At 47.4% G+C, this 14,329-nt stretch overlaps 1 protein-coding gene across 1 annotated transcript in view; it reads left to right on the forward strand.

The window, feature by feature from the left end:
- Window positions 1-12,740, forward strand: part of Ttc9 (tetratricopeptide repeat domain 9) — a 36,619-nt gene extending 23,879 nt beyond the window's left edge. Inside the window, exons 2-3 of the mRNA XM_021179047.2 lie at window positions 5,792-5,974; window positions 8,718-12,740. Coding sequence (XP_021034706.1) covers window positions 5,792-5,974; window positions 8,718-8,797 — 263 coding nt within the window. The 3' untranslated portion in view covers window positions 8,798-12,740. The remainder of the gene's footprint in view (window positions 1-5,791; window positions 5,975-8,717) is intronic.
- Window positions 12,741-14,329: the final 1,589 nt, after the last annotated feature.

A 14,329-nucleotide genomic window follows, 5' to 3' on the forward strand; every position in this document is an offset into this window, starting at 1 on the left:
GAAGAGATGAATCCATTAATGGGTGGGGTTGATAAGTTATCTTACCTCTTGACCTTCTCATGCTGACCATAATCCCCTAAAGAAGATACCTCACTCAGCAGTAAGGATGGAATTCCTTTTAACAAGGGATCAGGGAAACAACTGTATTCTTCCATAAAGAGGCCAACACTTTTTCACAGGCTGCTGGATCTAAAAGGACAGATGGTAGAGGCTACTACTTATTAGTAGATCTTAGGCCCCTGGGTTAGCAGATAGAGAGTCAGGGCCTGATGAAGAGAAAATGATTTTTGTCATGTTGGTTAGGGACAAAGGGTGGAGCAAAATCTCACCTTCTGACGCCCAGTCTGGGGAATATCGGTCTGTGCCACACTTCAATTCAAACAGGGCAGATAGCAACAAAGTGAAAAGATGCCTCTTCCTCAGCAGTGAGCCTAAAGTACCAAGGGAATGTGGATGAAGGGCTCAGACTCGCAGAGGAACAGGAGGACACAACAGGGTTTCCCCCGTGCTAGCTAGCTCTACTGGCTGGATCTCTCACACCCCTGCCTGTCCAATTCCATTTGGTTAATACCCTGAAAACCCACACTTACTCCAAAAGGGAAAGGGAGTCTGGGTGCCTTGGTTGGTTGCCTTTCTGGCTTCATTTTTCTCACAGGCTCCGCACTGGGCTTTCTGCTCCAGCCTGATGTGTCTTCTCAGGGTCCCCCAGGCAACCCCTGCAAGTGCGTGTATGGGTGTTCCCTCTCAATGTGAGCCTGTCTCTCCCTCCTCTCATCTCTCTCTTCCCACCCTGCCTAGAAAATTTCTCGTAGTTTCCCTTAGCCCAGTCATCCTCAAACAGGAGTGGGTTTACCTCTCCAGGGGATATTCAGCAATGTCTGGGTGGGTGGGGAGGGGACCTTTGTTAATTGTCACAAGTAGTGTTTGATGAAGAGAAGTCAGTAATGCTCACCATCCCACAATGCACAAGGCTTCATCCTCTAACAAAAGGTGTCCTGGCCCCCAGCGTTCATAATGGTGAGGTTAGAAACTACCAATAACTCACTTTCATCTAAACATTGCTCTTCCAGGAAGGCCTCCCCTAGTGCTTTAGCTTGAATGGAGGCCCCTCCCACAGTCCATGTGTTTCCACTCTGCCCTCTCCCTTTATAATTTAACACCCGATTTCTTAGCAGTCTCTCAACCCAGGGGATAGAATGGGGTGTCCATAATTTGACACTGTACACGACGACATCTACAAATATGTTGGGTCACAGCCAGGGACACATATGGCCTGTGGCCACAGGTTAAAACCGCATGGGGGAGGGCGCACATTGGCCCATTTTCCCACCCAGTGTCTGTGTTCCATGAAGCCCACTTTCATCTATTTCTCTCCGGCACACTACTTGCGAAGTGTTCTTTCTTCCCAGGAATGGCATGGGTTTCTGAGAGCCTCAAATGCAGATGACTCCAGTGTTGAGTCTGGCAGACTCTGGGGCCCGATAACCCAATTCTGCCCCCCTCTACCTGAGTGGCCTTCAGCAAGTTGCTTAATTTCTTCGAACTCAATTTCATCATTTATGAAGGAGCATAAAAATAGAACCTGTTCCAAAGAGTTATGGAGACTTAAAGACAAGCACAGTGTGTGACGTTCTGAGCCTGGCTCTGACAAGAGAGTGAGGGACACCTTAAGGATGGGGCTGGGGAGATGGCTTGCTGTGTATGAGTGCTTGCTGTACCATCATGAGGACTGAGTTCAGAGCTCAGAACCCACATGAAAGCTAGGTGTGGTCATAGGCATGTCTGTCATCATACTCATGCGAGGATGTGAAAAAGGCAAGAAGTTTGCTGGTTTTGGCCACCAGCCCAGATCCAGGTTCGGTGAGGAAGCCTGTATCAAGGGAATACGACGGGAAGGGCCAGGACCACAATACCTTACAACCTCTTCTGGTCTCTGCACACACATACAGTGCTTCTGTGTACACACTCACGTGTCCATATGCCACACTTTCTTTTCTTTTTTTTTCCCATTGGTTACTTTATTTATTTACATTTCAAATATTATCCCCCTTCCCAGTTTCCCTTCCACAAACCCTCTATCTCATCTCCCTCCCCCTGCTTCTATGAGGGTGTCCCCCCACTCCTCCACTCACACCTCACCACTCCAGCATTCCCCTATACTGAGGCATTGAGCATCCACAGGACCAAGGGCCTCTCTTCCCATTGATACCAGACAAGACCATCCTCTGCTACATATGCAGCTGGAGGCATGGGTTCCCCCCCTTTTGTGTACTCTTTGGTTGGTGGTTTAGTCCCTGGGAACTCTTTAGGGTCTGGTTGGTTGATACTGTTGTTCTTCCTATGGGGTTACAAATCTCTTCAGCACCTTCCATCCTTCTCTTAACTCCTCTGTTGGGGTCCCCGTGCTCAGTCTGATGGTTGGCTGTGATCATCTGCATCTGTATTGGTAAGGCTCTGGCAGAGCCTCTCAGGAGACAGCTATCGCCACATTTTCTTACACACACACACACACACACACACACACTTTCTGTGAAGAGCCCCAGCAAACTCCAGGCCCACAGACAGAAGGATGGATTCTTGCTTGGGGGTAGCCTGTCACCTTATTCTCAAGTTCCTCCACCCTCAAAGGTGCCTACAAATAGAGAGTTCCCCTTCCAAAGCATAGAGGTGCCCCTGTGTCACCTGCAGGTAGGCTCAGGTCACCTCTAGCCTCTCCTCTTCCCCACCAGCATCTTCTTTCAAACCCTGGCCTGGCACCTAGCTTCTTATCTGGATTCCACCTCTCAAGTTCCACCTTCTGTTTCAGCCTTACTCTGGAAGGCTGCCCACTTCTCGGCCTCCCTGGGTGCTTCCTCCAATGTGATCAGGGGTTCCACGCCCTGTTACCAACAAGCTAGGCCTTGCCTCCTATCAGGTCTGAACTCTGATCCATAGCCAAGTGCCCCAGTTCCCATAGGATTCCCTAAAAGGGATTTATAAATGTTTTTTTTTTGTTTTGTTTTGTTTTGTTTTGTTTTTTTATGAGCTGAGGGCCAAATAGGTCACCATACTTGCCTTCCCTATTATGGGCTGAGAGAAGGCGGGGCTTTCCTATTTCCAGCCTCCTACTTCCTTTCTCTGATGCCTTAGACATCCAAAAACTGTTTTTGACTGAAGCAGTGGCCTGTTTCCTAGACTGTCCAGGTCAATAAACAGAAGTGTCTGTGTAGAGATGGAAAGTGAGACCGGAAGGAGGTGCTGTGCCTGGTCAGAAAAGGCATCACACAGGGCACGGGAAGCTACACAGAGAGGAAATCCTTCTGCTCTAAGAGCAGATGTCAGAGCCAGGTCTGTCGGTGGGATCCCAGCCAGGAATGGCTTTCAAAGCTCTCCCTGTGAGCAGAGCCTGGGACTGGGGAGGGGTCAGAGGAGTCTGAGACCCCTGTTGAAGGTGGCTGGGCTGGGCATGGTGGGGAGAGGGGGCTTGTGGCATCAGCTCATGGAGAGGGAGCCTCTGGTGCACCAAGTGCTTGAGACTCTGGGTGAGCAGCCCTGCTGGTTGGCTTTTGGCTTAACAGCCAGGAAAATAATGTGGTGGGTTGGTTTCTTGATCTCTTTCATTTCCTGGCTCTCTTATTCTTAGGCTGAGTTTGTGTGGTTCGCCTGTTAGTCTGCAAAAAGGATGGGGGTTCAGTTCAGAATGTGTGACGGGATGCTACAGAAGGAGGGGAAACAAGTGAAATGGGAACTCTTAAGATTAAAGTCAGTAGCCGGGCGTGGTGGCACACGCCTTTAATCCCAGCACTTGGGAGGCAGAGGCAGGCGGATTTCTGAGTTCGGGGCCAGCCTGGTCTACAAAGTGAGTTCCAGGACAGCCAGGACTACACAGAGAAACCCTGTCATGAAAAACGACCACCAACAATAAAAACTAAAAACAAAAAAGATTAAAGTCAGTCACTGGGGAGCAGTGGCGCATGCCTCTCCTACATGCAGAAGGCAGAGAGAGGCACACGAGCTTTGTTTGTCTGAGGCCAGCCTGGTCTGCACAGAGAGTTGCAAGTCACCCAGGACCAGAAACAATTAATTAAGATTGCAAGGGTTGCGAAGACCCTTCATACCAGGGAAGATCCACATGTCTGTCAGCAGCCCCTCCAGCTCCCCATCCAGGCTGGTCTTGGGTGGCCACTGTCTGATTTAAAGGAAAAGCCCAATGCTTTCCCACTCTCCCCCTACCTGTAGCCGCTCCAGTGAGTACAGTGAACCTCTCTGCTATTAGTCAGAGCTTACAAAATATGGTGGGAACATCTCAGCAGACTCACAGTGAAGTGCCCAGGGCCCAGGCTTTCAACTACTTTCCAAGATGGTTCAACTCCCCTCCAGGAACACTCTCATCCTATCCCAGCTGTGGTTTAGGCCAACAAGAAAATCCTCCAAGGGAGGGTAAAACCATTCTATGTGAATTTATCTGACATGGCTAATTATAGGATGAGCGCCTGCCCCCTTAGCCTCCTCCTGCAGGGAACTCCGAGGAAGGTTCCATGTCAAGAATGGGACACGTGTGAGCTAGTCTGTAGGAAAGTGCCTATTCTAAAGAACTGTAGAAACAAGCAAAGAGGAGAGACGGAGACCTGTCTTGATGGAGGTCAGGGGCACACGCCCTCGGTATAAACTGAACAGAGTCAGAGTGAAGTTAGCAAGCACCGTTCGAGCGCTCCTTACATGCCATACCATGTAGTAAGATAACCACATTCCGATAAGGCGGGCTCTAGACTGTAGAGCCAGACAGCTTTAGTTTAAATCCTTCCATGACTCTTGCACATTGTATACTCTCATGCACATCCTTACATTCTTAAAGGCTCAATTATCCTTATCTGTAAAATGGAATGCTAATAGTACCCACACCATAAGATTCTGAGGATCCCATCAGATAAATGCATACAGAATGGTGAGACACGCCTCCGGCATAAGACAGTCAACAGGTAATAGCTAGCCTTATTACCGTTGCCTTTGATAGCTTCTTTCTTGGGCCTCTGTAACAAAGTCCCACAAACTACAAAGTCCCATTAACTAAATGGCTTCAGTCACACAGATGTATTATCATCTGGCTCTGGAGGTTAGAAGTCCAAAATGAGGGTGTCTGTGGGTTGTTTTCTTTGGAGGCCTGTGATGGAAAGTTTGTTCCATTTTCTGAAGTCCACCTCCTGGCCCACCCAGATTCCCACTCCTACTCTCTGGGAGCCTCAGGCATTCCTTGCTATAGGCACAGCCAGCTGTCTTCTGTTGTGTCCCTTTCTGTTGTTCTCTGTATGAGCAATTCCCCTTTCATAAGGACAGCAGTCACATCAGATGTAGGCCTACTCTAGTGACCTGCTTTTAAAACAATTACCTCTGAGATCCTGTCTCCAAACAAGGTGACGTACTTCTCACGTACTGACAGCTGATAACATCCTGTGTATCTTTTAAGGGAGGCATAATTTGACCTATGATACAAGTCCATGTAACATGCTTAAAGTTATATAACTTAGTGGTGGTGAAGCTAGTTCTGTAAGCAGTGATTTTTGGATGGCAGATCCCACAGCGTAAACCCCAGAGGAGGCCTCAGTTGTGCTCAACATCCTCTGGGATGAACAGATGAGGCAGGGATGTTTAACACTGTAACACGATGACACTGTCATCTACAGAGATGGGCTGGGCTGAACTCGTAGCTATCCTGGGACCCATGTGGGCTATGGGCTACAAGCTAGCTAGCTGAAGGTGTTGTAGCCTCTGGTTTTGTAATGGCATTTTCTCTTTATTTCTCCGTCTTCCACAGCCTGCCTGCTCCAGGCCGAGCTGGTAAATTATGAGCGAGTTAAGGAGTATTGCCTCAAGGTCCTGAAGAAGGAAGGAGAGAACTTCAAAGCTCTTTACAGGTCTGGTGTGGCCTTCTATCATCTTGGGGACTATGACAAAGCTCTCTACTACCTAAAAGAAGCAAGGACCCGACAACCCACAGGTGAGACAGATATCCCAGCTTTTTCATCACAGACACCCCTGACAGTTCCTAGGGCCTGCTTATCGCAGAAGATGGTGTCTGTGGCTGGCAGGACTGGGTGGGGCCAGAGAACACAAGGGCTCAGGTATAGGCAAGACCCAGAATGAGGAGGGCATGTGGTCCTTAACTTCACCTGGATTCTGCTTTCCAGAGACCCGAGGCACTCCTTCTCTTCAGATACACTGTAGAATTGGCTTTTGCCTTTCTCAGCTCAAATCTAGGTCCCTTCACTGATTTAATAAATACATTCTTACTATGTACGACCTAGAGTTCTTACTATGTAGCACAAGCTGTACCAGGCACCAAGGATGTAGACAATAAGGTGCCTCCCTTTTCCATGAATCCACATTTGACTGACAAGACAAAAGCGAGCAGAAACTTTTGATGCCCGGCATCTTTCAGGAAGCATGAGCCGACTTCTCCAATCAGCTGGCGTTCCTTCAGATCACGTGTATTAGCTCTCCCAGTCACTCTTTCATTCTATGGGTATTTGTAGAGGTAGTGCAGTGGACAAAGTGCAGTGAGCCAAGAAGGCTGCTACTGTGTCTAGCACTCTGTGCTTATAGTCCTGGTATTCAGGAACCTGTGTCAGGAGCATCTCTTAAGCCTAGGAGTTCAAGACCAGCCTTGGCAACACAGGGGAGAGTAACTTATTTGGGTTTGTGTTTTCATTTAGTTTCTTTTGTATTTTCTTTCCTTTCCTTTCCTTTCCTTTCCTTTCCTTTCCTTTCCTTTCCTTTCCTTTTCTCTCTCTCTCTCTCTCTCTCTCTCTCTCTCTCTCTCTCTCTCTCTTTCTTTCTTTCTTTCTTTCTTTCACAAAATCTTGCTGTATCAACCAGGCCATACTCAAACTCCCATCCTCCTGCCTCCCAAGGGCTGGGATTACAAGAGTGTGCTGCCACACCCAGCAAGGAGCTCTTTATAATGGAGGAAGCCCATAGATAGACACGTAGAGGATGCTAATTTGGCAGTAGTGAACACTATGAAGGAAATGAGGTGCAGAAAAGGGAATGCTGTTTTAAGGCAGGGGGTCCAAAAGCCTCTCCAATGACTATGACCCTACATAATTATTGTTCGTGTGGTTGATCCATTAACATAGCAAGACTTCCTCCAATGCGTCTTTAAGAACTTCTCAAGTTGCTAGCATCCAACCATATTTTTTTTTCTTTGTCTTTTTTTAACGAATACCTCTCTGTTTTTACGTATGGTTGGCTCATTTTCTGTGAACAATGTGTGTTCTACCAGCTTTGGAACTAAACAACTTTGGAACTAAAAGTGGACCCATCCAGCAGAGTTTTCTTGAGCACCTGCTGTATGCCAGTACAGGATGCTATGCCTGGAGCTTTTAAGCGTGATGCACCTACCATTTTCACTTCCACAAGTAGGTACCCCAGGCAGCTGTGTGACGCTTATGTTGTGGGCAGTCAAAGCTAAGTGACTCTAGCATGCCACTCACGCTGCTGGAATTAGGAGAGAATGTTCCTGAGGAGGGCTGGTCATCTGGCAATACTCAAAATGACAAAAATAAGGGTGGAGCAAAGTCATAATTTAAGCTCGTAAGTTAAGTCAAACAGCACATTTGACTCGTTTTTCTTGATCACGGTGTTAAAGCACTTTTAGACTTCCTTCTTCTGGCCCTTACAGCGACTCTATGAGAAGGGCACTATGATGTCGAAGAGAATCAGGCTTGGGCAGACGTGCCAATCACTACATTATCGTCTTGAGGTTTTGGGTGGTCTGTGATGTTTATTTGGTTAGTTTTCTGTTTGGCTTGTTTTGTTTTGCTGACAGGGTCTTTTTAAATAACCCCGGCTGTCCTAGAACTCACTATGTAGACCAGACAGAACTCACTGAGATCTGTCACATAAGCACCGAGATTAAAGAAATGGGCCGCAGTGCCTGGCTCCTTGAGCGTCTTAATATTCCCAAGTCCCAATCTTCCCTTTTGCCACAGTAAGGGTCAGGATACACGCCTTGGAGGTTGTAAGAAGAGCTAGATGGGATAATGAAGGCTTTAAAAAGCCAAGCATAAGCAAGCCCTGTAGTGTACACCTGTAGCCCCAGGTACCTGGGAAACAGGCAAGGATACCACTTGACTCTAGGAGTTTGAGACCAGCTTGGGCAACAACCCCTTTATTAACCACACCCAGCTGTGAGCGACATTTTTTTTTTCCGAGACAGGATTTCTCTGTACAGTCCTGGCTGTCCTGGAACTCACTTTGAAGACCAGGCTGGCCCCGAACTCAGAAATCCACCTGCCTCTGCCTCCCAAGTGGTGGGATTAAAGGCGTGTGCCACCACTGCCCGGCTTAGCAACATTTTTTTTAACTTAAAAACATTTGCAAAGTAGACATTAAAGGTGAATATTGTTTATTGTAAATGAGACACTGGGGTAGAGACGTTGGGAGTTTGCCTGAGGGTTAGTGCCAAGCGGACTCTCAGCTAACTGCACAAACGCAGGGATGGCTGAGATAACTACTTCCGGTGTCTGGGGCGAGCACTTCCTGCCCCGCTCCCCAACCCCATCCTCCTATCCTCGCTTCCTGGTCAGAGTAGGCTGGTCATCTTTACTAGAGAAGCAATGAGGCAAAGGCTGGCACCTGGCTGCTCTCTCTGCTGCTCCTAGGGCAAGGCAGAAAGGATCTTGGCTGACCACCATAATCCTTGCTGGGTAGCCCCTGAGCTGTGTTTTCTCTCCTCGCAGACACCAATGTGATTCGGTACATCCAGCTGACGGAGATGAAGCTCAGCAGATGTTCCCAAAGGGAGAAAGAAGCCATGTAACAAGGAAGCCTCTCTCAAACCACACTCGTACCTGACCAGGGACTTCCAGGCACTGGTGGTGGAGAGTCCCGACGTGGGCTCTCTCCCTCTCTTCCCGGTTCTTCCTGTACTTCGCCTGTTGCTCATTCTGTTGCTCCCCAACTCTTGTCTGTAAGAAGGTGAGAGGCGGTCTTGGACCTTCGTGAGCAGCCCAGACGTGGACTTGTCCTTTTCTCTAGTAGGTCAGCAAATGGGACAGCTAGGGAAGTCTTGTGGACCGGGGATGGTTCTGTGGCTTTGACTTGGCCCAGTGTACGAGCCCACAGTCTGGACCCTTCTACTCCTTCCCAGTGGATCAGAGCATCTTGAGGCGACTGTGATGAACGTAAGAAGCACCGGTCGAACTAATGCTGAGGTTGTGAATTTCCTTCTGCCCCCTCAGTCACCTGAGCTCCTGCCACACCCGCGGACTTGTCCAGGCTTGTACTTTGTTTTCTCCCACTGTGAGGTCAGGTCTTTGCCAGGATTCACATGCCTTTAAGGCCCACTCTCAGTGCCCTTTGGTGACCACACATACCATTCTCCCACCCCCAGCTAGCTGGCAGCTGTAACAGCAGAAGGGCAGGGTGAAATGAGCCAAAGGTTGGGGGCAGAGCAGACTGAGTAGGTGACAGAGGAAGGAAAGAAAGAGCATTGGGTGGACTGAGGGATTAGGACTAATTAATGTAAATAAAAACTAACTCACAGGCATCCGTCCTGTCATTTCCTGTGGAGACAGTCCACTCCCTTACTTCTGTTCCCTCCTTGTCCCTCAGGCAGAGTGGCCTACAGCTTCCGGTAAAGACAGTGAGGGGCACTTAGACCAAGACTGTATGCATCAGGTTGGCCACAGCCTCTGTGCTTTGTGGAGTGAGCTGGAATTGTAGAAACTGCCCCAGGACTTGGCTTTGTCGGAATTTGTACACCCCACCTCCCCTTTTGACAAAATTATCTGAACTCAATATCTAGTGCATAAGGAATTTTTGTCAAATGGGTACATTTCGACTGCAGACTGACTCTCCTGCCTTAAACCAATCAGGTCCCCTCCTGGTCTCCTGACACATACGCTTTTTATGCTATGCCACATTGAAACATGTCCCGAGGGCTCACTGGTTCCCCACCATAGTGCAATATAGGACAAAGTCCCAGTCTTCATGAAGATAGGGAAGCTGGGAAATCCATCTGAGATTATTACCAATGACACCGTTAATATATATGATGCTTAAACCTTTTCAAAGCACTTTCATGTATTTTTCGTGTGACTTAGTGAGACACTATTATATAAAATTAAAATATATACAAATGCAATAATGTTAATAGGATTTATTAAATGCACTATCTTCAGATCATTACACGGACAATCTCATTTCTTTCATATACTCTGTGGGATCTTATTCCCAGGTGATGGAGAAGCCAGGAAAATTAATGTTCTTGAGGTCACATGGCCTTACAGGATATGGCTAGGACTGAACCAGATCCGACTGGTTCTAGAGCTCTGGCTACTGACTATCTTATGCTTAGCTGCCTCTCTGTTGAACAGTTACACTGTTTGAGAGCAGAACAATTTCCATAAAGTTGAAACATGATTCACACATCAATCCTCCCACCCCCTTATATTTACATAGGCAAGACAGAAAGGGACCAGAAGCCAGAATCCCTAGTGGCTTGAGCAGTGACCCCCAGGAAAAAGACAATAGGCCTGGCAATTACATCTGTGTGCTGGTTGTTCTATTTGCTGATGGATCAGATCAACATGAATCTGAACAACCCACCTGGCCTTCCTCACTGAATGGCCAACAGTGAGAAAGGATCCCAAGTATAGGCAGAGACTAAAGGGAAACACAAAGTTAATTGTGTGTTATTTCTTCAAGCTGTTGCTTTGCCAGTTGCAAGATCCAGTCACTGCTGAAGGGCCCAGATGCCAGCAGCCCAGCTCATATCCACACAGCTCCCCAAACACTCCCAGGATATGTGTGTGTGGGGGGGGGTGCTGCAGGAAGGTGCTAGAAATATCCAGAGTCCCACCGCGGCTCTGGAGAAGAAGAAAAGGAAAAAGCCATCCCAGGACCACTTTCCTTGACTTTAGAACATATTCTGTCTTCTTCCTCCAAAATGGCTTCTCCTAACCCCAACCCCAGACTCCTCTCAGTCCTGGCATATGCCTGCGCCCATCCCCTCAGCCCTCAGTGCCATCCCCAAGCTCAGAGGTCATAAGCTGACAAACGGTTAAGATCTGAAGGATGAAAATGATGTCAGAGGTAGTAGTTTACAGAATGAGTTTAAACTGACAGGCACCTCCTTTACGCTTCAATGCATTAGAAATGGTTTTGGTACGAATTTCCAGTGGAGGGGAGGGAGAGAACGCTTGCTTGGATGAATGTGTCGGGGGAAGGGCTATAGTCATAGGAATAAAAACATTGCCACCCCAAAGAGAATGTTTGAAAAAGCACAATAAGTGACTCAGATACAGACACCCGTGGGAACTCCATTCACTGTGACCCAGACTTAAATGACCCCCCCACACACACCTCAAAAAGGAAACCGTCTGGGGTATTAGTTAACACAAGGGGTGGCAGGGATGAATTTTCTGTTCATTTGTCAGCAGAGTCTTCAGAGAGCTGTTTCTCTTTTTTCTTCCACGTCTCCCGAAATCAAGGACTGTACTCTACCTGCAGACTTGGTGGGTGCCACCGTTAAACTGTGCAGACAAACACTCAGCATGGGTCTGCCCTACACGGTCATCTGCCTGGACTTATGTGAAAGACCCCTTGGCACACAACTTAGACTTTGTGTTGAGTTATAAAAGCCACACACATGCGTTGTAGATCACGTAAGGAAAGTTAAGGGTGACGCTCAGCTCGTCACACTAGCACCAAGAGGACACGGTCAGCCTTTCTGTACGTCTTTCGTTCTCCCTGGTATAACTGTGTGCACACGTACTCTCACCGGCTTTTGGTTTTTTTGCTTTTTTGTTTGTTTTTGTTTTCTAATGAAGAAAACTGGGTCGTCTGTATATAGTCTTTAATGACTTACTTTTCAAATGTGTATTTATATTTTAGAATATGCAATATATGCACAGATCTATAAAATTCAAATAGTATACAAACTCTGTAGTTGAAAGTAACTCTTCCCTGTGTGCCCACAGCAAGGTACCCTCTGGTTTCTTGTGTAACCCCTTCAAGAGATTCTCATTTTTCAAAGATATGTATATATATTCTTTTATCACTCACAAGTGGTAGCATGTCAGATGCTTCCCCCCCCCCATTGCTTTATGTAATATGTCATGGGCATTTCGGCGTGTCTCTTGGACTTTTCTTCAGCATCTTCATGGTATGAGTGGATCTTTATTTTGTAACCCGTCCACAAACACAGATGAGTTCACCTGTTTCCAGTCTTTACTGTAAATAATGTTGTAACTGACATTCTTGTCACTAAATTTTGCACATGTCTGTGGCGAGTTCCTTAGGATATAATCTGAGAAGGAAATTGCGTGACTATTTTTAAGGATTTTGATACATGTTGCCAATACCCTGTAGAGAGTTTATACCCAGACACTGTTCTGTTTGCAGCCCCAGAGCACCCTGCTCTCTGGACTCTAAAAAGCACTAGGTTTTATCACTTATCAAATCTTTGCCAATTTGATAGGCAAATAACAGTACGTCAATGGTATTTCAACTTATTGCTTTAACATTCTTTGGTTATCAGTGACTAACATTTTCATATGTTTATTGACCATTTGAATTTCTTTCTTTGTGAATTTCCTATTTGTTTGATATTGATATGTTTATCTATATTTATGTTTATGATCTATTTGTAACTTTAAGAATATTATTTTTGTCAAGAAATGCAACAGATACGCTTTCCAAGTGCTTTTGCTTTCGGATTTCATTTATGGTGCTTTTTGACATACATAAACTCCTAATTCTGCAACTAATTTGTTCTATGTTGCTAGCTTTTTCTGCCGGTATCCTCAACCCTCACGTCTGAAAGGCCATCTGAGCCGGCGCTTCTACAATTCCAAACTCCTTCATCACATCCCATCCTCCTTAAGAGAAAAATCAAAAGCCAAACCCCTCAAGTAACGCTCCAGGTCTTTCCTGTACCATCTCTCTCCAACTTTATTCGGCACACCTCCGACCCTCTTAAAGTATCCTCCACTCCACAGCCATGTGGTCCTAAGCCACCGAGCTGGGTCTGTGGGTCTTTCCACACTGGCCCCCTGTTCCTTGTGAGGCATTCCTAGTACCTCACCCCATCCTTGCCATGTGCTGACCCAGGATCACTCCCCACACTGTAGTCTGTGTTCCTAGAGCGAAGTCTCCCTGCCTCTGCCCAGTGTCCCCCACAACTAATCAAGGGTTTAGCTCTGGCTGTCCTGGAACTCAGAGATCCTCCTGCCTCTGCCTTCCAAGTGCCAGGATTAAAGGCGTGCACCAACACCGCCTGGCAAGAATGTCCTCTTTCCATTAACCTCCCCCCGCCACACACCCCCCCTGCCCGGGCACTTCTCAAAGCAGACACTCAGGTTTCTTTGCAGCCAGAATGTCTGCCATTGTGGGTGCTTGGGGGCTGCTGAGCATAGCACGTGCAATGGATGAACAGCGGGATGGACAGCGGCAGATATTGTTTGTGATAAAGAGTCAGGGCTGGACTAGTCTATGCCTCTGAGAAATGAGAACTTCCTGCATAACTCAGGTTTGCAGGGAAGCTGTGTGCCCCAGCTCTTGCTTTCCAAACTACCATAATCTCTTGAGCTTTTTAAAAGTGCATGCTCTCAGGCTCAGCCTCGGACCCAATGAACCAGATACCCAGGGATAATGCCCAGCATGGTGAGTGGGTAAGCTAGGGACCAGCTCTCACTGAATGGCAGACTCCCTCCGGCATCACTCCTGCATGCACCCAGCCCAGTCACTTCAGAGCACTGACCTCTTACAGTGGACAGGTGAAGCTTTGTCAGAGTACTCACTGAACAGACTTGTGGTTGTGTGACACAGAGGTAGTTACTTCCTGACTCATTTTCCTAATTTACGTAGTAGGGCGTGAGGATTAAGAAACGACTGGTGCCAGGCAGTGGTGGCGCACGCCTTTAATCCCACCACTTGGGAGGCAGAGGCAGGCGGATTTCTGAGTTCCAGCCTGGTCTACAGAGTGAGTTCCAGGACAGCCAGGGCTACACAGAGAAACCCTGTCTTGAAAAACCAAAAAGAAAAAAGAAAGAAAGGAAAGGAAAAGGAATAACTGGCTCGCAGCTACTGTCTGCTACAGAGTAAGCACAGAAATAAACTACTATTTCCTCGCCCACCCTCCTCAGCCTCAATTTCCCTCACTTACAGTGTGATGACACCTCTGTGCCTGCCCTCCCTGTTCTCACACTCAGCTCTCTAAAAGCCCTTGTGTAGCTCTGGTCAGTGGGACAAGCATTTGGGAAGGGTGGCAGTAAACAGGCTGAGCCCTATGTGGCACCCTCTTGCCCTCTCCTCAGCAATCAACGAGAAACATTCTGATGGTTTTCAA

This window comes from Mus caroli, unplaced genomic scaffold (genome assembly GCF_978045245.1).
Source record: "Mus caroli unplaced genomic scaffold, Mus_caroli_1 scaffold_14, whole genome shotgun sequence".
Lineage (NCBI taxonomy): Eukaryota > Metazoa > Chordata > Mammalia > Rodentia > Muridae > Mus > Mus caroli.